Genomic DNA, 22042 nt, shown 5'->3' on the forward strand with positions numbered 1-22042 from the left:
CTAAAGAATACCCAGCCAAGGTGGAAGTGCTCCTTTTAAATGCCCTCGATGTGACTGGTATGTGTCATTTTGTGCCAGTGTACAGTAGTGAAGGGCTGTTCTCAGTCCCATCCGGATGTCATTGGCATTGTTAGTCATTTCAGAAGTGTCGTTAGTCAGCGCTTGTGAAATTCCTGTTTGAATTATAACACGCGGTGCTGAAGTTGTCAGCAGGACCTCTCTGTATAATCCTTCTGTTGTCGCTGCTCTCGAATAACCTCTCGCTATGAGAATGTGTTTCTCGTCCGCGCTCACATGATTGGAATGACACAATCAAACATCAGAGGTCACTGTTGTGCTTCAATGGCACTTTTAATAAAACAGACATTTCATCCTCACAACAGCAATGTCTGGACAGAGAGGACGAGGGGGGGGGCTGGGTGAGGGTTCCCTCTGCTGATAGGCTGGTTGCTCCTGATAAGTGAGAGGGAATTGGATAAAGAAAATTGAACTGTGCTGTCGAGCACAGTGCGGGGAAGATGGAGGGGTGTGTGCGTATTTAACTGACTCATCTTGGCTGGCATTTGTTTCTCCTCCCGTGTCTACTAAAGAATGATAATATAGCAAAGAGAACCCCGACCACAACCGTACACGCTCCCCTCCCCCTCACGTATTTACAGGAAAAATTAATACATTCAGTTAATTCACTAAGTAACAAAGCTAATTAATCTGTGTTTTTAGCAGAAATCACATGGTTTCACATCCAGTTTTTCAAACGGACTCGTCCTCCTGTTCCATTCCTATTACTCTTTACGCACACAGTCCGTCATTGGGTTTTCTACTGATAAACGACTCACACAAAAATCCCCCCACGCACCCCCTTTTAAAGACTGTTAAATCCCACTTGCCCGTATTTATAACTATTTACAGAAGCAGCAATCTAACCATCACAAAAAACCCACCCACCCACCAGACTCATTCGCCCCCCACCCCACGCCAACAAAGTCCCACTCCCACCCGATACGGAAAAAAATTAACCTGACACCTGTCTTTGCCGCCCCGCTCCATACGCTGCCCACATCTTACCCTGTTCTAAAAGAGCATGCCAAGTTTAACAATGAACACAGAAAATGTCTCTATACAGAAAAAACACCCTTAAAAATGTTTTTTTTTTTTTCTTTTTCTTTTTTCTTCCTCCTCCCACAATGGTGGACATGGACATAAGACAAGATTTCAGTGGCAACAAATAATCGTCATCTTGCTCCATTTTGGGATTTTTTTTTTTAGTGCTGACAGGGGCCAGGTTTAGTCATAAGAAAGTCCTGTCGTGGGGTTTTTAAGGGGGCCATGTTATCAACAGTGGGAGGGCAGTTTTCCAGGGTCTCTGAGGCAACAGTTGGCCAAGGGGCAGTTTTGGGAAGGGGGATCAAGAGGTTTTGGAGAGGAGAGAAGGGGGTTTTAGGGGAGAGGGTCTAGGGTATTTTTTTGTTGTTTTTTTTGTCGTTTTTTAGAGTCAGAGGTGACGGGGACTGGGGTGGCCGTTGTGGTAGAGCTTCTGCTTGATATGGACCATGTTGCCGCTGGAGTCTTCCAGCTGTCTGAGCTGGGCTCGGCGACGGAGGTCTCGAAGGTTGCAGAACTGCGGCAGCCATGACCAGGATGGGGTATCTGGAGGAAGGAGACGAGAAGCAACAGGGGCAGGTGTTAGTGTGACCAACAGCTTATGATGACCTTTTCTTAAATACTACTTGCTGGTCTGTATCCACCTCTGATGGACACAAACTTGAATTTGTTCTAATGCAGATGATGAGCCTAAAGTAGAAAATATACTCTGCAAGCTGCAAAAAAATAAACAAATTTCAAACAAAGCAGGAATCAAACACTTCAAGTGAAGCAATTGAAATTAAAAAAAGCTTTTACATTTTAGAAATACTGCGGTCATGAGTCCTGCTCGCAGCTTTTAAGAGTAATTCTACAGTAGCCTTCTAATAATACTATTTTATCTGTTTCATGTATTTAGAAGTGACTCTTTATATAAATGTTACAAACAAAGCAATCTCGGAACCCCATACGCCATCAGCTGACAATAGTTTAGCCTCTCGAGGCAATGGCCAGTGTTCCGGGGGTTCTGTCACAGCCAGTGGATACGGGGATAACATATATCTAGGCCAAGACTTCCTCTTCTGTGTGTAGGTCATTGTTTACTGTGCGATTGGCAGCTTGGGGCGCTGACATTTATAATCGGATTATTTCACAAAAAAGCGAATGCAATGCGAAATCGTCGTCAGAAAAGGGCCTTTGGGTTCCGAGATGGTACTTCTGCTAACAGGATATATTCACAGGGCGGCCATTTTCCTTTGACATCATGTGCGAAGCTCTAATGTTGTACTGCAGTGTTCCAGCTCATAAATCCAATAAATGAATCTGACAAGCTTTTATGATTTCACCACTTCCTTATTGATCAGCAGCTAATAAGGCAATGCAATGAAAATCCAGAGGGACATCGGCCACATTTCAAAATAAAAAGACATAATTAAAACACATTTTCTTTCTATTAAACACCAGTTATCGTTAACATTCAGCTCCCATTACTTTCTGATAGTGTTGGACTTCAAGAAATCATATGAAATCTTTAAATTATTTCAAAAACATTAAAGCACAGCAACGAACATTTCGGACATATTAATTTAAGCCTATTAAGGAAGTGAAAACATACTGGATGTAATTAATGTTTGCTTTGAAGTGGCTGACTGCTGACGTTAGCTCACGGTTTATCAAATATGTTGTACCTTGAAATATGGCCCCAAGTCCCCCTCAGACTTTGACTATCCATCATCTTTTATGGGGTGAAATGATATAAATGTGTCAGATTCCATGTTTATATGACCTGCAACCTAGAAAACAGCAGAATAACATAATCCCAGCGTTCAAGCTTTGCAAGCACTGACACCTAGGAAGCAGGTACCTGTACACAAAATTGGTGGCGATATACAATAAGCAATGTGTATTATTTTTTATTTATCACATACCACATCTGAGGTCAACTTTAAATCACATCACACACACAAAACGATTGGTGATAAGGTCTAAGGCTGTAGCAGACTGGTTAGCTGCCGCCCTGACCGACAGGCACCAAAGTGAGTCTAAGCAGTTTTTTAAAAGTGCAATGTGTAAGAATTTTTCTTTAAAACATTGAACAAATATCCAAAATTATCAAGGGAATGTGAATAAGTATCAGTTTGGCATTGTTTCAAAGACGTCTATTAATGTTAGCATGCTAACTAGTTATCCGAGGCACTACTAGTTGTGTCAACACCAACACTCCTCCAATGCTCCGAGTTCTCAGTCCGTTCATGCTCAGGTCAGCTAATAGGACCACTAGCTGCGTGGCTAACTGAGCTAACGAGCTAACAGCAGCTTCTGTTAGCAGTATCACTCTAGTCATCTGCTGCCCCCTATTTGTTTGGAGTATGAATTCAACAGGTGGCCAGTTCTTATATATTACAACTTTAAGCACATTTTTTGGGGGCATTTTGCCTTTTTTGACAGTTGACAGAAGGGAAAGACAGGAAATGTGGAGTTTAAGGTCAATGACAGTCATGTTGAGATGGAAACCCTTGAAAGATCAGAGTGATTATTTAACCCAAACCATGATCTTTGATGAAATCAAGGATGGCACACAGCAAAGGTCCCACCCAGAATTGAGCGGGGGGAGTTAAGATGACATCATACTTAATGTGCCTTAGATACCTTGGTCATGTGTGTGATCAGAATGAGATCATTTCAAACACACAAATCAAAAAGAAAAAAGAACCCTCTACATCCGTAATGCAACAGACAGTACATTATCAAAACATGTCACAAAATTAATTCATTCTCTGCTCCCCTACTATGCTTCCATTCACAGGCATACATTATGAAGTGTAACAATAACTGCATTACGTGGCTTTCTGTTAACCAACACTGTGTTGCTTTTGTAGCCGTGCCGACGTGAGCGCAGACAACTGAACGCAGGCTTTCAGAGACAGCACAGCTCGACGGCACACTTGTGAGATCAAGACACACAATGGTGTAGAATCCCTCTTAGCCTGGCTTTTCTGGCTCTAAATCCAGTTAGAGGCAGACAAGACACAACAACCAGCGACACAGAGGGCTGACTGATTTCCATGTTAATGTCAACGACTCCACTTTGACTCTCATTTTCTCCTCTAACGTTGTATGTATGGATTTAGCGCAGCTGAGTTTGACTTGACATTTCGTCTCTCTCCGACATGATCCCTTTTATTGTCATGCTAGTTTTCAGAGCACAGTTGATGGTCTAAATTCTGCCTTTTCTGCTCTGACATGAATAGAGTTTCTGAGTGACATGCATCTCAAAATTTAATCTCTCACGCAACATTTAGTATTTTGGCAGGACGGGAGAGTTATACAAAAAAAAACATGGCCCAGAATCCAACGCTGTAAGGTTTTTGTGTCTCTACGCTGTGAAGCATAAAAGTGAGTTATTAGCTCGAGCATCGGCAGCTGTGGCGTTTAATATGTCTTTTAGCCACCGGCTTCATCATAACTGCAACTACATTTAATTCTGGGAAGTAAGGGTGAGCTTTTTACTGTGAGGGCAGAGTGACAGAGACGAGATAAAAGATTGGGACGTGGAAAATGTTGGATGAGGATGGCGAACGGCGTCAATCTCTTCAAGTGCACCGCGGCGTTGCCCTTGATTCTTCACATTTGTGTTTGGCTGGTACACATGTGACATGTTTCCTTGCCTCGTTTATCTACAGTCAAAAAATGTTTTACAGGTGAGATGAAGGTTGAACCCTCATTTTACTGTTTCTGACCAATTAGGAGCCACCGCGAGGCACACACACAGAACACTTGGCCGACCCGGCGAGAAATCAGTGACCGTCTGGGAAACAAAGTGGGGTTTCATGAATGCGGGATGTAAAAAAACGTGAGGAGGGGAACGGCGGAGCAGACATCCGTGCTTGTCAGGTTATAAACCGGAGCCGGCGAGGCGCAGCGAGGTCCACAGAGACAGCCGAGAGAGGGAGAAGGAGGGGAGAGCCCCAGACAGCAAAACCCAGAAGCAAATGGCCCTGCTAGAGGATGAGCGAGGAGGGGTGGCGGCGGTGGTGGTGGTGGTGTAGTTGGGGGTGGGGTGAGGTGTTGGGACGGAGGGGAGGTGGGGAGGGAGAGAGAGTGAGTTATTTATAGCTGTGAATGGGTATGCTGTCCACAAGGACTGCTCTGAAGGGTATCCAAAGGAAAAGGGGGCAACGAAGACAGGTTTCTCTCATTTGAATAAAAGGATGGAGACAGGGATGGGGGTGGAGGTGGAGGTGGGGATAGAGACAGTATCATGCAATTCAGGGAAATGGGAGGTGAAGGCACAATTGTTAAGCTATATCTTTGAGAGGAGACAAGGGTCAACGCTGAACGCCGGTCACAATTTTCCCCATCTGTGTGACATTTTTTTGTGTTTCTCTTGCAAAAAGAAAAAAAAAAGGATTCTGGTATCAGACATTCACAGCACATCAACGATAAGAAGAAAAAAGAAGAAAAAAAAATTAGTTGCAGCAGGAAGCATTGTAAAGGAAATGGCCAGGAGTAGATTCAATAAGTGAAGAGGGAGGGGAGGAGGAGGAGCTAGAGGTAGAATTAGGAGGAGGGGAAAAAAGCAATGGGAATCAATGTGCATCTCAATGCACTGTTCGTGTGTGTGTGTGTGCGCTCGCGCGTGTGTGTGTGTTTCTCACTTGCCATTCCAGCTGCTCTCTCTCATTCTATTTATAGCTCTGGAGGAGAGAGTGTGTGTATGTGTGTGTGTAAGTGGGGGTGGGGGATGTGACAGCATCTCCATCCTGCACCCATAACACACACACACACACACACACACACACACACACACACACCCTTACCGCTCTGTCAGCCTCACCTTCACTCCTCATATCGGGGAGGCTAAACGAGTCTGACCTAGCATCAACGTCACAGTCCACACACACACACACACACTGTGAGGCGAGGGGCATTCCCTCCCAGTACAAAAGGAAGAAGCCTATATACCCCACTCTATAACTGCCACTAATGAATATGGATGCTCGCTGCTCTCTGGGTGTTTTTTTTCTTCTATGATCATGTGTTTTACAGTGTTGTACTAATGCACCGGAGAGCACGGCGTCGTTGCACTCGCTGCTGCAGAATCACCCACACCTCTCTGCAAACCGAAGCTTCAGCGATTCAAGGCCTTTGTTCAATGTTGCAGCTCCTAAAAATCACCCAAAAACAAAAATCCCACGTGATATTTTCTCTCCTGAAAGCCGTCATTAGCTTTATTTCGACCTTCCGCGTCAACCACCATCCTTTTATTGTGTCTTGAATCTTCCCCATCCCGCCTGAGGCGCTTTTCCATGCCGGTCCAAGTATCCAGGTCACACATCACCTACTTTATCGTTAAAAGTGAGGATCCAGGCCACCGCCGCAAACACAGGCCTGCCCTGACACTGAGCATTGCAGAGAGCAGAGATAGACCTCCTCAACCTCCAAATCCAGATTTTAAGAGCTTCGGCTGCAATATTCAGTATATCTAAATTTAGCTAATTTGTGCCAAATGGATGCAAAAAAAAAAGAAAAAAAACTTTGTGAGTGTCTCCCTGTGGAGTTTGATCCTAGCTCGGGTGGAAAAGCCTGCAAAGGCGCCATGATCGTGAGAAACTAAGATGAAGAAGAAAAAAACTGTAATCCAGAATGCTAATGCTCGGCTCATCAGCGAGCATCTTGCCAGCACGCGGTGATGAATCGTCTGTGCTGTCTTCAGCAAAGCGCCAGACTATGAGGGATTTCATGCTGCCATGTCATGATTTCACACGTGCGTCTAATAGCTGCTTAGCTTTAGCATCACTGAAAGCCTTTAATTTTTCCCTTTGCTTGTGGCTGCACAACCACGCATGGCAAACGCTGTTGGTGAACTGTACGCCACATGTTCCGCCAAATTACGCCTGCCGCATTGCTCTACCCTCGCTAAAGTAACACGCATCCTTCTTCCGTCAGCAGGAGATGGCGAGAGAAGTTTCACGAATATTTCAGAGAGAGCGTTGACAGGAGGCAGGAAATTGAGGAGAAACTATCACACTTGGATTTAAACACATGGTATGTGGGAATGCAGCTCTCAGCAAAGCACAGCAGATGGTGGGAGTGAAGTCATTTCTCAGTCTCTGGTCCTCAAGCCTGGTTTGAACCAGTCTTGTGTATTCATAGACGTACTGTATCAGTGCCACACGAAACCAATGCTTGTTTGAAAACCAGTTTGGCAGCTTGGCTCAGTCTTCTTGCCAGACAGCAATTTTTAAAAAGGTGCAACGTGTAAGAATTGGCCTTCATACTAGCCAGTGCCAACTGCTGCTTACTGTATTCTCTTTCAACATGTATGACTGTGGCTACTGTTAGCTTGATAGCTCCGTTAGCTGCGCAGCTAGCCCAACTACCACAGGAGCGTTGGTGCTTTGGACGGCTGGCTGCACTGGTTAGCATGCTCACGTCTTCGATTTCACATCGAAATTATTATTTTTCTACTCTTTCTACAACATTTTCTGAACTTAAATTCTTACATATTGCACATCTAAGCTTGGAGTTATCTTCAGTGTAGACTGTGACTCTGCACTTAGATATATAATCCACATTTTACACCTCATGTTTAATCGCTGTAAATAAATAATTTCTTGATATATTCCCACATCTTTCTTGTTTTTGTCTTCTATGGATGTAATCTTGAGTTTCATTTCACCTCAACTGTCTCTGGACTAAAGCAGAAAATCCATGCAGACAGAGAGCGACGGGGCTAGAGTTCACACCAGGACCCTCCTCCAGTGATGTGACAGCGCTAACCACTGAACCAGTCAGCGGTTTAACTGCTCCCAATGACTGGACATTTCTGGGGCACACGGCTACTCCCGAGACAGAAGTAATAACGTTAGTGGTAGAAAAGGCCCTGCACATGTGATTTTAATTGTTTTAGATAATCCAGGACTGTGTGAGCTTGAATGCTATCCTCCTGATTCCTGTTAGCTTTGTCGGACGCGACACATACAGCCGTTTATCACTGGGTGTGCTGCAAAACCAGGGGCCACACTTATAAAAACAGACTTACAATCAAATCTGATGCTAAGTATGACTTAAGCAGAAATGCAGTATGTATAAGTAGTTGTTTATAAAACTTTACCTTGATGTGGAATTGATCTTATGTCTACTCAGATTCTTGACTTGTAAGTGATTTTCCGTCTTGTTATGTGGGGGCACTGGAGTTTGGGTTTGCGCCCAAGCCTGTGGCGAACTTTGCAGGAGCGGCATGCAGCGGTGACACACTCCCAAAGCTACATGTTGGCTCATCCTACCTAATAAAACACGTATCCTTCGCTTCAATCTCCCCTACCAATGGCGTACGTCTCATCTTGTCTTTTGGTCCATGGCTATTTCTGACTTAATCCTCATTTTTGCTGGCGTTATATAAGGGCTAATCACAAAGGAAGGTGGCATTAATTTAAAGCTGATTTGAGGTGTGAAAGTTACAGATGGGATTCTTAAAACCTGCATATGAATCAAGTGTAAGTAAGCCGTCAGACCTGTTAATGACAAGTTCACGTATGAATTTAACAACAGTTTCAGAAATCTTGATTTGTGCTGGTATGGTGTGGCTTCTACTCGTTCTCAATAAGGCTTGCAAATAGCACATGTTTGTGTCAACAGCTCTGCGCAGCAAGACAGCAAAGCAGCAACGATACCAACAGCTTCATGAATAATACAGATGAATACATACATATTTCAGGTGGCTTGTTTGGACGAATTTGAGTAGAAACTGTACTCTGCCACACTTAAGAACTGTGAAAAGATTAATTTTGTTTCATTTTAATTAGAGTTTCGACATCATACCTGCTGCCTGCAATCCATTTAAGGGGGTTCCCCCACCCCTGCCGCTACTAAGTAAGTAGCACAGGCAAATGGAGCGAAGCTATTTTTTTCAATTTATAAAATCTGGTGAGATCATGTTAGGTCTGGTATAGCTGTGCCCACCTTCAACCAGAGGGGAGGTCTAATCAGCAACACTTATTGGAAACACCTGTGGGCGGGGCCAAATAATAGGCCTTTTTGCATCATGGACATTTTGACATGCCACAGTAGGAAAAGCACAGGTGTAAATAATAAAATGAATCATGGCTGAATAGGTGAACTGGTTTCTGGCCTGGTTTTCATCCTTGGTTCTTAAAAAAAATCCTGTCCAATTAAATCTCAGTTCAGAATACAATATAATAAGTAGAACGCATTCCTCAGCCAAGGTTCAACAGTCTCCTTTAATTAAATCCAGCCCAATCCAAAGACAAACCCGATATCCTGTATCAGTCTTAAATCTAAACCATCCATAACTGCTTCTTATTCTTAATCTAAGCTCACCAGATCTAGAATCTGCATCAAATTGTGTTCACTCGTGGATACCAGCCACCTAAATATCAAGATCAATGCATTATTCCCTGAGAAATTAACAGAAATCCGGAAAAACGCCCTATATTGCAATGTTAAAGAAAGTCAGAAGAATTGCTTTGATCCCTCCCTTTATCCGGATCCACATCGAAATTCGCATTCTGAAGCCTCTGTTCATCAGTATAGTGGAAGAGTAACTGTACATTCATGTATAAACTTATACAAAGTCCTGTTAACAATCACTATTTAGGTCATTTCTGCCATTGCATGAAATGCAAACTCATGTAAACAAAGAAATAATGGTGCAAACTCTGATGTCACAAGCCAAAAAGCAAATGAAAATGGAATGTGTTTACACCTTTATCCTGTAGGTTTTCCAAAGTTTCAATTTCTGGTGACTTAAAACAGCTTGTGTGTAGGCGAAAGGCCAAAACACAGAAAAAGCTATTTTTAAAATATTCCTATTTACATGTGAACAAGGCTTAATTGTTGTGGTATTGTACCTAAGTAAAACATTTTTTTTCTTCTGTTGAGGTTGACACGCCTCTTGAGGAGTCCCCCAAGGGTTTATCTTGGGTCCCCAATTATTTTCATTAAAATGATCTTTTTGGGGTATTGCATAGCTGACACACTGTTTTTAAGTCCAATTAAGTCTTTACCTGTTAAGAACTAGCCTCTATTTTGTATCTCTGCTCGATAATTAACAGAGAGTATCTCTGTAACTACAAGGTCTAATTGAACAATCAAGGTATCATAATAAAGGGAGCACTTGAAATATTTGTTCAGATGTGTAAGAATATATATATATGTCACCGGGTCTGAGCAAACAGGTTGGCACACAGCATAAATGAAAGATTTTTTTTTTTTTATCATTACAATTTTAGAATGAATATCCTTGAGGAATGATGCAGCTGCAGCTCCAAATCTCTCACAAAACATCTGAACAATACCTCTGCCAACTGTTATGCTAATAATGTGACTCAGAACAAAATGAAAGAGGTTTTAGTACAGAGCACACTGGCAGAATCTCCAAATGTGCCATTTTGGCACATTTTAGAACCATCTGTGCCATTGAAAATTTCTCAAACTATATATTTCACTTATATGTTATCATAGGTACTCAAAAAATAGCCCAACTGGGCTCTACTAGGGCTCTACAAGTTAAGTGTTATAGATGTAACCCTGATTATCTCATGTCTCTCATAATAAGATGTGAATGTCTAAACATTTTATGGAGTCAGAGATCCTAACAATAATCTCTCCTAATCCCTGTGCTAGTGTTATGAATGATAACATGTGTTGTCTGTCTAGCTTGTTGACCCACATGAAGGCAGAAGCCCATAATCACAGGTCTAGTCATTAGTTCAAGTGGTGTGTTTCATTTAACTTGGCCAAAACATTTGTTTTCTTTTATTTGCAGCCTTTGAGAGGGTCATTCATGCTTTTATCTCCTCCAGGCTTGATTGTTGTGACGCATTTGTGTTCTTAGCAGGAGAAATATCAACTTACTACAGTTAATTCAGAACTGTGCTCCCAGTGCTAATCATTCTCTCCAGGACAGGTGACCACAAATCCTTGTTTCCCTTCAGAGACTGCCTGTCAATTGTAGAATTGATTTTTAAGGCTTTCAGTCGGCTTATTTGTCTGATTTGTTAACCCCAAGAGAGTCTGATTGCTGTTTGAGATCCTCTTTCAGGACCTTCAAGTGAGTCCCATGTCTCTCCTCATCACCATGGGAGACGTGTGTTTACTGTTCTGGTCCCTCAGCAGTGCAGATCCATGCGAGAGGCTCTCAGGCTTGCACAATTAGTGTCCTCTGTTAAATCCTCAAACTCATTTTTATCTTCAGCAGCCCCTTTTTTCAATTTCATTTACATGTAATTTTATTAATTCTGTTTAACACTTTCACCATTTCAATAATGCAGTGTTATCTTTTCCTGTAAATCTCAATATTATGTGTTTGTGTTTGCAATAGAAAAATTCTTTATTAAACTGGGAATAGACAAAAGAGATAAAGTTATTTGCTTTAACTATTTATTGCCAATTTGTCTACCACCGGGCATGAAATCTTCTGGGAAAAGAAAGGCTGACTGCCGATGTAGTCAGGCTGGCAGCCAGGCACCATTTCTATCAGCTTTCACATCTCCATTCAAGACTAAATGAATGAATAAGCTCATGGTTTGTCCTGTGTTGTTAGTAGCAGTTAGGTTTTCTAAGGAAAATGAAAGGTGATAATTGTCTTTGTGACAGTAATACCACCTCAGAAATGCTAAATGTTGTCTGTTCTCACTTTAACGTACAGTCATGCTTAGCTACAAGTCAATTTTAAACTTTTGTAGCATTTAACCAACAATAAAAGTAAGTTATGATACCATGGATGCTATGATCATGTATTTAAATTGAGGGTATTGCTATTTTGCCAGTTAGCCAACTTGTACCCTGCAAAGCTGTTTTTGTAGACTTCCCCTTGAGGTTTAACTCACCCAAGTGTTAATCTGGGTCCGCATCATCTGCATTATTTCTATTCCTATTAATATTGTATTTCATTTTACTTCACTGCATTGCTTTGGTTGCTTTGCTCTGTCAGGCTTTGGCTTGAAACACTAAACGTTTGATATTTAATTCAAACCATTGCTGAAAAGGGAATCAACCAAACATGCCGAGAAGTGATGTTGTCTGTCATCAGCTGAGACAAGGACATAAACTTTCTGTGTGGATCAGTGATAACTCAACATTTAGGCTAACAGGCTAACACTGAAGGACCTGCTGGAGCATCTCATGTAGTGATTACACTGCTGTGTTTCATCATAATTATCTTAACTGTGGATGAGCAGTTTGTGGAAGAAACAACAGAGACTATAAAAGTGTTCTTTTAAACGTGCAATATGTAATAATTGGCTACCTCTTGGCAGCATATCACCGGAGTAACCACTAACTGCTGCTAAATGTAGCCACCTATAAGCCTATCAGCTCAGCTAGCTGTGAAGCTAGCAGTCCAGACTGGGAGCTCAGAGTGGTTATATAAGTATAAGGGCTAGCTCGTTAGCGTGCAAACTTTAGCAGCCATCTCTCCGACACAGCACGTAGACGTCTTTGGCATGGCGTCAAACCTTTTATTTCTTCACATTCCTTTTATAATTTTGGTTAAAGGGGTTCCGTGGAACTTCCGTGTTGTGCTGGACGATCGCTAGCCTATTTTAGCGTACTCCATTTCTAAGCTTACGTTAGCTACTGTTGCTCTCTGTCAGCGGCACTGAGACGAGCTACTTGAGATCGGCATAAAGTTATATCCTTTGGACTGTCATGGAAAATCAGATCAGTCCTTCACAAAGAAATCCACAGTCCTGCAGCTTTGAACAACTTAAAGAGATCGTCCATAGGCTTATAGGCAACCGAGAGAGACGGGGAAGGTCTAATTTTTCATGGCAGGTTACGATCCGCTCAAATGGCCAATAAAAAAGACATTTATGCATGTAAATTGCTACTAATCATTACATAGAGCCCTTTTATTTTTTGAATACGCTAACCTTAATTGCTATCCTGAATTTGTATTAAATGGTAGTAACAATCACATCTGTTTTATCACACCTCTCTCACTGACAGTCGCAGTTCTCGTTAAGGCTTGATTTTTTTTGTTTACGGATTAAATCAATTTGTAATAATATATGCAGAACATAGTAATGACACTTAATGATGGTGCTATTACATTAGCATAACGACTGCTGCTGTTTCCTGAAAACAAATTAAGAGGATGTATCCTCGCTGTCCAAAAAAGGAGTCAGCGATTTTAAATATAGTTTTACCTCAACTGATAGGCAACATCTGACTCATCACGCAGTTGGAAGGTTTAGCTGTGATTTTCCAAGAGGTCGCAGTAAACCGAGAAAAAAAGAACGGCGACTGGAGCCAAGTTTGGGCCAAGCGATGGGGGGGAAGGTCATTAACCAGAGCTCCACCAACTGCTGTGTTAACCTGGCAAGCTCTTGCACATACAGACACATGGCGGATAGATACTGACACATATATTTCAAGAATTTTGCTCATACCATTTGCTGCCCAGTTCCCGCTTCAAATTACAGATATTGTTAGTATTTTACCTGTCAAAATTTAGATTATTTAAGGCTTTGTTCCTGTTCCATGCTGTGACCTGTTATTTCCCGCATCCACACGTCACCACACACAACTGAAAAATACTTTAATGACATTTTAGGGATTGCTCAGCAGCAGACCAGCGGATAGTGTCTCTCTTACCGTAGTACCGGCTCGCCCTCCAGGCCCTTACGGCACAGTGTAGCACTCCGTCCAGCCACAGCAGCAGCCAGCTGATGCAGAAGCCAAGCAGCAACCCCAGCATCAAGTCCATCTCCTGCTTGGTCACACTGTCACTCACAAAGTAGTTCTCTGATGAGTCCACCAAGGAATGGTCCCCATCGTATGGGATTACATAGTGGACATGATGCCTGGGGCGAGGACAGACAGGGGAAGATGATGAAAGTGTTAGATACACTGAAACCAACTAATAATCCTTGAATCCTATATATAAACCTGTCCATCCTATATGTAGATATTCTATCTCGGATGATGTCCAGAGATTTCTGTCTAAATTCTAATCAGATTGCACTAATCCGCACTTTGCTGGACACCCCCCGAATCCCTCTCAAGGACTCTTGGGTGTCCCCAGGCTGCACTTCAGGCAAGTTTAAGAAGGCAGACTTGTATAATAAGCAACACTCCACTACCTCTTTCACTGACTACTGTTAAGGAGGCATAATACAATATACTAACAGGTAAAGGGCATACCTGCTTGGTAAAAACCTTTCTGGATAGATTATATTTTTTGCCCCGAGTGTGCAAGGTCGTGAGTTATCATAAAACAAGCATTCATTTCGTCAAAGTAGACTTTTTCACATCTTTTGGAAAGTTATCCTCGATCCAAACAGGTCCCGAGTAAAGCGTCTCTTCCAAGTGTGAGAGACATGAGAGGACTCAATATAAATCCAATTTTAATTGTTTTCCCACAACTCCACAGGGTGTGTGATTGCTGCTAACCAGGTGCTCACACCTCGCAGGAGAAGAAAGACGAGCTGCGGTGAAAAATATTGAAATGTTACGCTGAGAGACGGCCAATTTAAAGACGACTGATTGGTCGTAGTAGATCAGTGAATGCATCACGCTGCATGGCAACACCACACAGTGTAGCTCAGTACATCAGCTCCTAAAGCTACAGATCAACAGTCATCCAGTCCCATACACCCACCATCCCACACACACTGTTCACACTGGTATTACTGGCCCTCCTGAAAGTGAACGGAGACTTATTCCCATCTAACAACAAAGGCAGCTGTCTGACAAACATTGTACGGGAAACACAGTGGGAGCTGAGATATTTAACTGCTGGAAGTGAGTACTGACACACACCTCTGCTCACACACTTTGGGACTTAATACCGATAACACATTTGGACTGATGTGGGTTTTAAAGGCCATTAAGGCTCTCACGAAGAGTACTCTGGCAATTTATTGCTGCACTTCTGTATGTTTGAAAGATATTCGGGAGGCTGAATTAAAAAAGAAAAAGGAATGGTCAGAAATGAGGGAGCAGAGACCGAGATATCACAATGCTGACTCTTCCTTTAATGTAACCAGTGATAGTATCTTTGAAACTACACACCCCCAGTTTTGCAACACAAGCTTCCAACATGTTGAAACAAATGTCTGCTCTGCTTATCTCTATCTCTCATTGAAATTACACCTGATAATTCCATCCATTCCATTCCATTCCATTCCAATCTTAAATACAAATTCTTCCTCTTTCCTGTCGTACTTATCCATCTAGATTGCTTTGGTGTGAGTTGCCAAGCTTTGGGGATATTGGCCAGAGAGACGTCTGCCTTCGCTTAAAAAAATTTAATTAGGAGGAATTCAGCTTGTGGTGGTTGAATAACCAAAAAACAATGCATTTTAAAAAAAAAGTCTTAAATATGACCTGGTTTATTCAAGATAAGCACACAGATCTTGTTGTGAGCAGTTTGATGAGGGGACTATTTTCCATTTACTGAACTATACCCACCAAATGTATCACAGCGCTGAGGGAAGCGTGTGTCTACTGATGGTAGAGAGGCTTGCTATGGAGTAGATGCACAATTCCCATAGCATTAGCTATCTCGGTTAACTTAGCTTAGCTTCGATTGAGAGAAAGTAGTCCTGAAACTGCTCACAACAATGTCTGTGGAATATTTTGAGTAACCAGGTGAGGATTTCTGGAAAGACACACAGCTGTTGTTTTTTTTTTTATGTATTATTTTTGGCACTTTGAGCTACACAAGCTGAGTGCCACCTCGTTCCATTACACTGATAAGAAGGCAGACATGTCGATGGCTGAAATCTCCAAAACTCTGCAAATCACACCAAAACAATCTTGATATCTTTCGGTAAGAGGAAAAATCTGTTTTTCTGATTCTGGGGCGAACCATCCCTTTAATACCCAGTGTCTACTGGGTCCTTACCACTACAATGCACTGGAAGTTAACTGGAAGTTTTACTTGTGTGGTGTAAATTGAAGGAGAAGTGAGTACGCAGAGCAGTTCTGGACTGAAAGACTCCCCACCTACAGAACTTCATTAACAGAAAACCCACCCATGCCGGCTGATTGACAGGTGATCTCTGGGAGGTGCAGTGCGGAAACACCACAGCACTTAGTCCTGAATATGTAGGGGAGGAAAAACAGATCTCGCAGATTAGCTGCTTAAGTATCTTACTGAGGAAGTAGTGGCGCCACATGGGGGATCAAACCCCCTGTTGGACCTCGCTAACTCGAGCCATTCAACCTCAGAGATCCATTAACACCAAAATATTTCCTAAAAAAAAAAAACAAAGCTATATGACAAGCCAAAATCTTCCTCCAGGTTTCTTTCACTTCCCTGAAGGAGGCTTTTGGCCGAGTGCCTGTGAATAAAATAAAGGTTTATTCAATGCTGTCTCTATTCCTGTAGACTGACTGAGTCCTGTGCATCATACTGTATGAGGTCGCCTTTTCTGGTATGAAAATGTTTAACTATTTAGTATCTTTGTAAGATTTAAGTTAAAAAGCGCCACAATTAGAGAAATTTAGATCATCTTAGGCCAGCTATCCTCCGGCCTCTCGCAGCAACATGACACCAATAAGCAGGGTGCACCCAGCAGCACGCACAGCTCCACTTCCTCCGGTCTCGTCCTCTGCCACGGAGGCAGTTATTGTAGGCCAGGCTTCGGCCCGTCAGAGAAGCTACAACTACATCCAAAATCAGAGCACAGACGCTGCCAAATAAAATGACACTGGCTGTGTCCTCGAGGCTGATAAGGTGAGCGCTGTGGGCGTCACGACACCTCCACGCCTCACGGATGGACGGGCAGGCGAGTGGAGCTCAGGTTTTGCTCTGTTTAGCCACGTATCCTGTGTTTCTGCTGTTTATGAGAGAACAGAAGAGTGACTCTCATTCATGGGGGTGTTTCCAGGTCAGTGAAAGGCATTGTGGGTCTTGCAACCTGAGGGCTGACTGTGGTTGGAAGTCTGATGGTTTCAACAGTGCCTATGCATGGACAAATACTTACAGTGGAGGAAAAAATATCATTTGGGCATTATAAATATAGAAATCGCTGCTTAAAGGTTTACTTTGTAAAATAGCTGTCAGTTGAGTCTCATTCCCAACTTGTCAAACACCGGCACTTTGGGTTTTTCAAGTGGTGATACAGGCGCTTTGGGTTGACAAGGGTCATTATTTGAAGTTTGGGAATGCGACTCAACCAACAACTATCTTAAGAAGTGGACCTTTAAAGGACAAGCCTACCCAAAAATGAAAATGTAGTCACATCCCAATGCCAATGGAAAGTGGGGGGGGGGGGGGGGGGGGGGGGTTTGTAGTCCACAAAACATTCTTGGAGCTTCACAGCGAAACAACGTAGCAGCATTGTCCTCAGCAACTGAAGCAGATGGGGACTTGTTTTGAAATGTAACAACACAACTGAACTCTAACGCTAATTGGCTCCATACAGCTCGTCTGGCATAATCCAACACTTTCTGAAGCCCGAAATCCCAGATTGATTTGAAAGGATATTATTGACATCCTCAACACCAGTCGATCTCCTTGCACTCGCTTCAGATTCGGTGCGTGCTAGCGCTTCTAGCTCAGCAGCTACAATGAGGATTTCAGTTTTATAAAGGCTATAAATGAGGACTTTTCAAAGCAAATTGAGATATCTAGGTTTCTTGAGACTTGGATCAGCCTGGCCGAGCAGTGCAGAGACATTTTACGTTTTTTGCAGTCGTTCTTTTCACGTTTTAATACAAGTCCCTGTCTACTTCACTTGTTTAGGAGAACGCTGCGACGCTGTTTTGCTATGAAGCTCCAGAAATGTTTCGTGATGCATGGCACTTCACTAGTAATACAAGTAGATACTAACTCATTTTTCATTTTTGAAGTCTATTTTCTGAAAAATCCTGCTGGTATTCACAACCAAGCCCCTTTTGGCGGTATAAAAAATGACACAATTGTCAAAATATTACATATCAGTGGTACATCGCCTCATGTCTTCCAACATATGTTTTGTCTTGATCAGTCCATATCACCTCATATTGGTGTGCGTGTGTATGTGTGTGTGTGTGCGGGGAGCCTCTCCAAAACTTTGTCTCAGGATTATATCCCTCACTGACAAGCAGGATCTAACAGCACCTGATGATGACCCATTTCTGGATTTAAAACACACACACACACACACACACACACACACACACACACACACAGTGGAACTGGCCTCTTAATGCTGCTAATGAACTGCTTGTATCAACCCCCTCACTGCAGTATGCACACTACACACTGCTGTTTGCTCTCAGTGTGCATCTGTTTTCGGGGCTCGCAGCAACAAGCATTCCTGTAACACTGTGTGTGTCCTGGTGGCTGTACAGGAGCTGTGGGTTTGCCTGCAGGACAGTGAGTCAACCAGGATCTAATACTAGGACAATATATAGGTGTGCATCTATTGGATAACAGGACTCTTACTTTAAATCTTGCTCCAACACTGTTGCCATACCCTCAGGCACTTCAGACCATGAAAACACACACAACCGCACGCACGCACACACACACACACACAGGCCCACTTGTGTCTGCTCATTCACACAGCCCACATCCTGCTGTATCGCATGCTTACTGCTGGTGGAGGAAAAAAACGCATAATAAAGCTGATTATATCCGAATTAATTTATTAATGAGTGTCTTGCTGCTGTCCTCCACCCCCCACTTCAAGCTTTCCTCTCACCGTGACAGCAAACAGCAGGTAGGCTCTGAGATGAGCCAGCTCCGCCGGCCCTCCTCAAGCCATAACCACTTCACTTCCAACACTCATATGTTCGTAATTTGGCCCCGGAGGAGGTTTTTTTTTTTTTTTCCCCTACGCTCGCCTTCGCCGTGTAGGCCCCTGCGTGGACCGCGCAGCGCACTTGATGCTCAGATTGTTTTCAAAACGGCCTCGTAGCGCTCACAGTTCATTACCTATTTATGGCTCCGACGCACACCTTCGTATATGCAGCAAAGAAAAAAAAAAAGGCGGCGGGTGTGTGGAGAAAAGAGAGGAGAAAGAAAAGAAAGAGGGGAAAAAAAACACACCGCGACCGAACGTGTCACCGTGTTTTGCGTCGGAGCCGACGGTAAACGCGCGGATGAGAGCAGCAGACGGGCTGGTGGCGGCTCGGCTCGGCTCTGCGGGGGCTTCACCGCCACAAAATCTTCGAGGCCTCTTCAGCAATTAAGAATTGACGGGGCTGGAAGGAGGAGGAGGAGGAGGAAGAGGAGGAGGAGGAGGAGAGGGGGGGGGGGGGGGGAAAAAGCACACAGCACCATGTTTATCCCAAATATATTGTGCGAGGGTGATGGCATTTACCTTCCACAGTTGCAGTGACAGACGCGGTCCTCCCCTCGTAGATGCGGTAAGATGTAGTTGTGAAAGCGATCCAGTAGCGCGTTCATGTCCATTAAACAGGCTATCGCCTGCAAAGAACCATGCGAGTCAGCTGGGACATGTCAAGCAATAGGCTAGGCTATTCCTGCAGACAGCAGAGGATGCTCCTCACCATCATGTCAGGATAAATAACAACAACATGGGTCATTAGAGAGGAGAGGAAACAGCCCTGGCAGATCCTCCCGATTCGAAGAGGGGGGACTCTTGCCTCGAAACGGACTTAGATTATTTATTTATGACAGCAGGTAATTATAGGTAGGCTAACCTACTTCCACATGTCATTGATAGGCCCTGCTGTGTGAGGCAGTCCCTTGCAAAAAAAAAAAAAAAAAAAATGTGCTACATTCAGGGGCATTTGTGACAATCTGATCAAATACTATCCTAATGCAGCTTATTGTGGCTGAGGGAGGTGAAGATGTCTTACCATTACAACTGAAGCACCAAGAATCATAAAAATCATGGTGGTTGTGATCATATGCATCAAAACTTCCAAACTGGCCGCCGTCCTGTAGCCCGGGCTTCTACCCGCGGCGGTGGAGACGCTCCGGCTGGGCTCTGGGCGCTCTGTCCCGGCAGGAGCCGCTCATGGAGCCGCCGCGCCGCTCCTGGCTCCCCGTCCCTTCAAACTGCCCGGTCTCCCTCCGTCCCCTCCTACACACACACACACACACACGCACACACACACACACACACACACACACACACACACTCACTCACTCACACACACACGCAACACACGGCAAAGCCCGCTCTCTCAGCCCTCACTGCGCCCTCTCTCCATCCAAGTATCCCCCCCCCCCCTCCCCGGTCGGTCGGATGCGGCTGCCGCTCGCTCCACGGAGGCAGTCCTCTCCTAATTACCGATGCAAAAGTGATCCGTTCTCCCAGGTGAGGTTTCTGTCTCTATCCCAGTTTGAAAAAAAAAAAAGAAAATCATAAAGAAAATGCAAGTGAAGGTCTCCCTTGATATCCTCTAACGGGTATCCTCTCCTCCTCCTCTTTTCCAAGTTATTCCAAACCGCGGCTGCGCTTCAACACCGGCGAATTCTCTCCTCCATCGGCTACAAGAAAAAAAAAAAAAAAAACCGCTCGATTTCAGTCGGCCGGGACGTCTCAGAGAGCTGCACCGACAGCTCCTCTCACGGCCATCGCCCTCGTCTTTCTCGGAATGCTTGATAACATCGACATGAGGTCCAGATAGCTCCGGTCGGGAACTAGACCCACCCTGCGCCCCGAGTCCAGTCCGGATCCCGCAACGGCAGCTGCATCAACGCCCGGAGCCAGACACGCATGATTATCCCATCCTGGCTTCCAGCAGCTACACGAGCATCCACTCCCACCTCTTGTGCGTGTGCGCGTGAGCGTGAGAGCGAGCGAGCGAGCGAGAGAGAGAGAGAGAGAGAGAGAGAGAGTATAGTGGGCGGTATGAGAGGGGAGATCTGCAAACTGCCTTTATGGCATCAGCCTATAGGCTCATTATTTATAGTGGATACCTGCAGATGCACTGAGCGGCTTCAGGAATGGCACTCTTCATGATGATTTAACCTCCTTCTCCCTCCAGAGGTTTAACCCCCTTTTAACCCTCTATACCGCCACTTGGACACACACACACACACACACACACACACACACACACATTGCAGTTCCTCACTTCCTCACCCTGCGCCATTCCTTCCTGTTTCTACACCAACAATCCGGCATGTTTAATGTTCAAAGTGTGTGTCTGAGAACATTTTATTAAAAATGGATAAGTAAATGAAAAAAAATATACAAAATCTTCATCCAAAGCCTTTTTTCTTTGGAATAAAACTCTGGTGGGTTTCTTTCTAGGGCTGGGCAATCTGGCTTTCACACAATATCACAGTTATATGTAGGTTACACGATATTTGTCTCAGTATTGTTTCTTCTTTTCTTTTCATAAATTCCAGGACTGGATGACAAAATCAAATGTCACTCTATCTAATGACCAAATTCGGATGCGGGTCAGTGGCGCCAGCATAAAGAAGGTGGGGATATATTTATGGTGAAGAGAGGGCACCTCACCACATGTTGTCCACTGGAACCGAAAGGCCACTTTATAATGTATCTACCATAGAGGCATCCAAGATGGCTCTTTCGCAGCATTCTTTTTTCAAACATCCCCCCCCCCCACGCATCTGATCTGATGCGAACATGTCAGATAAAACATCTGGACACTACAAATATGCAGCTTCATAAAACCATTAATTATTTAGACCCAACCAGGCGGTAAAACCAGTCAAAGCTGGGTAGAAATGTCAAGATCAAACGTATCCAGTAGCCCAACCAATCGCCCTCAGTAAGCGATTTAACAGCTGTGAGCTGAGAGAGAAATCTTTTTGAATGTGGCAATCCCTAAACTGAACAGCGAACACTGTTTCAGCACCACGGACAGCAACTACAGGCCTGCATGCTGTACACTTTCTGAATTATTGTAAAACCACAACATTTTACATGCATGTTATACTTACAACTAAAATAGAAACATGGTGACAAAACTATCAATAACCAGGCTCATGTTAGTCTACATGAAGTGTTGTTTGCTGCCACTGGCTTGAAAACATCTGCTGTCGTCACCCACA

General features: G+C 43.7%; 1 protein-coding gene across 1 annotated transcript; it reads right to left on the reverse strand.

The window, feature by feature from the left end:
* Window positions 1-326: 326 nt before the first annotated feature.
* On the reverse strand, window positions 327-20810 carry tmem240a (transmembrane protein 240a). The gene is made up of 4 exons (XM_030422465.1): window positions 19867-20810; window positions 19365-19471; window positions 13702-13910; window positions 327-1647 (listed from the first exon to the last, which is right to left on the reverse strand). Exons 1-4 carry the CDS (start codon window positions 19921-19923, stop codon window positions 1493-1495), a joined length of 528 nt encoding a protein of 175 aa, XP_030278325.1. The 5' UTR covers window positions 19924-20810; the 3' UTR covers window positions 327-1492.
* Between the last annotated feature and the right edge of the window lie 1232 nt (window positions 20811-22042).

This window comes from Sparus aurata, chromosome 7, assembly GCF_900880675.1.
Source record: "Sparus aurata chromosome 7, fSpaAur1.1, whole genome shotgun sequence".
Classification (NCBI taxonomy): Eukaryota; Metazoa; Chordata; class Actinopteri; order Spariformes; family Sparidae; genus Sparus; species Sparus aurata.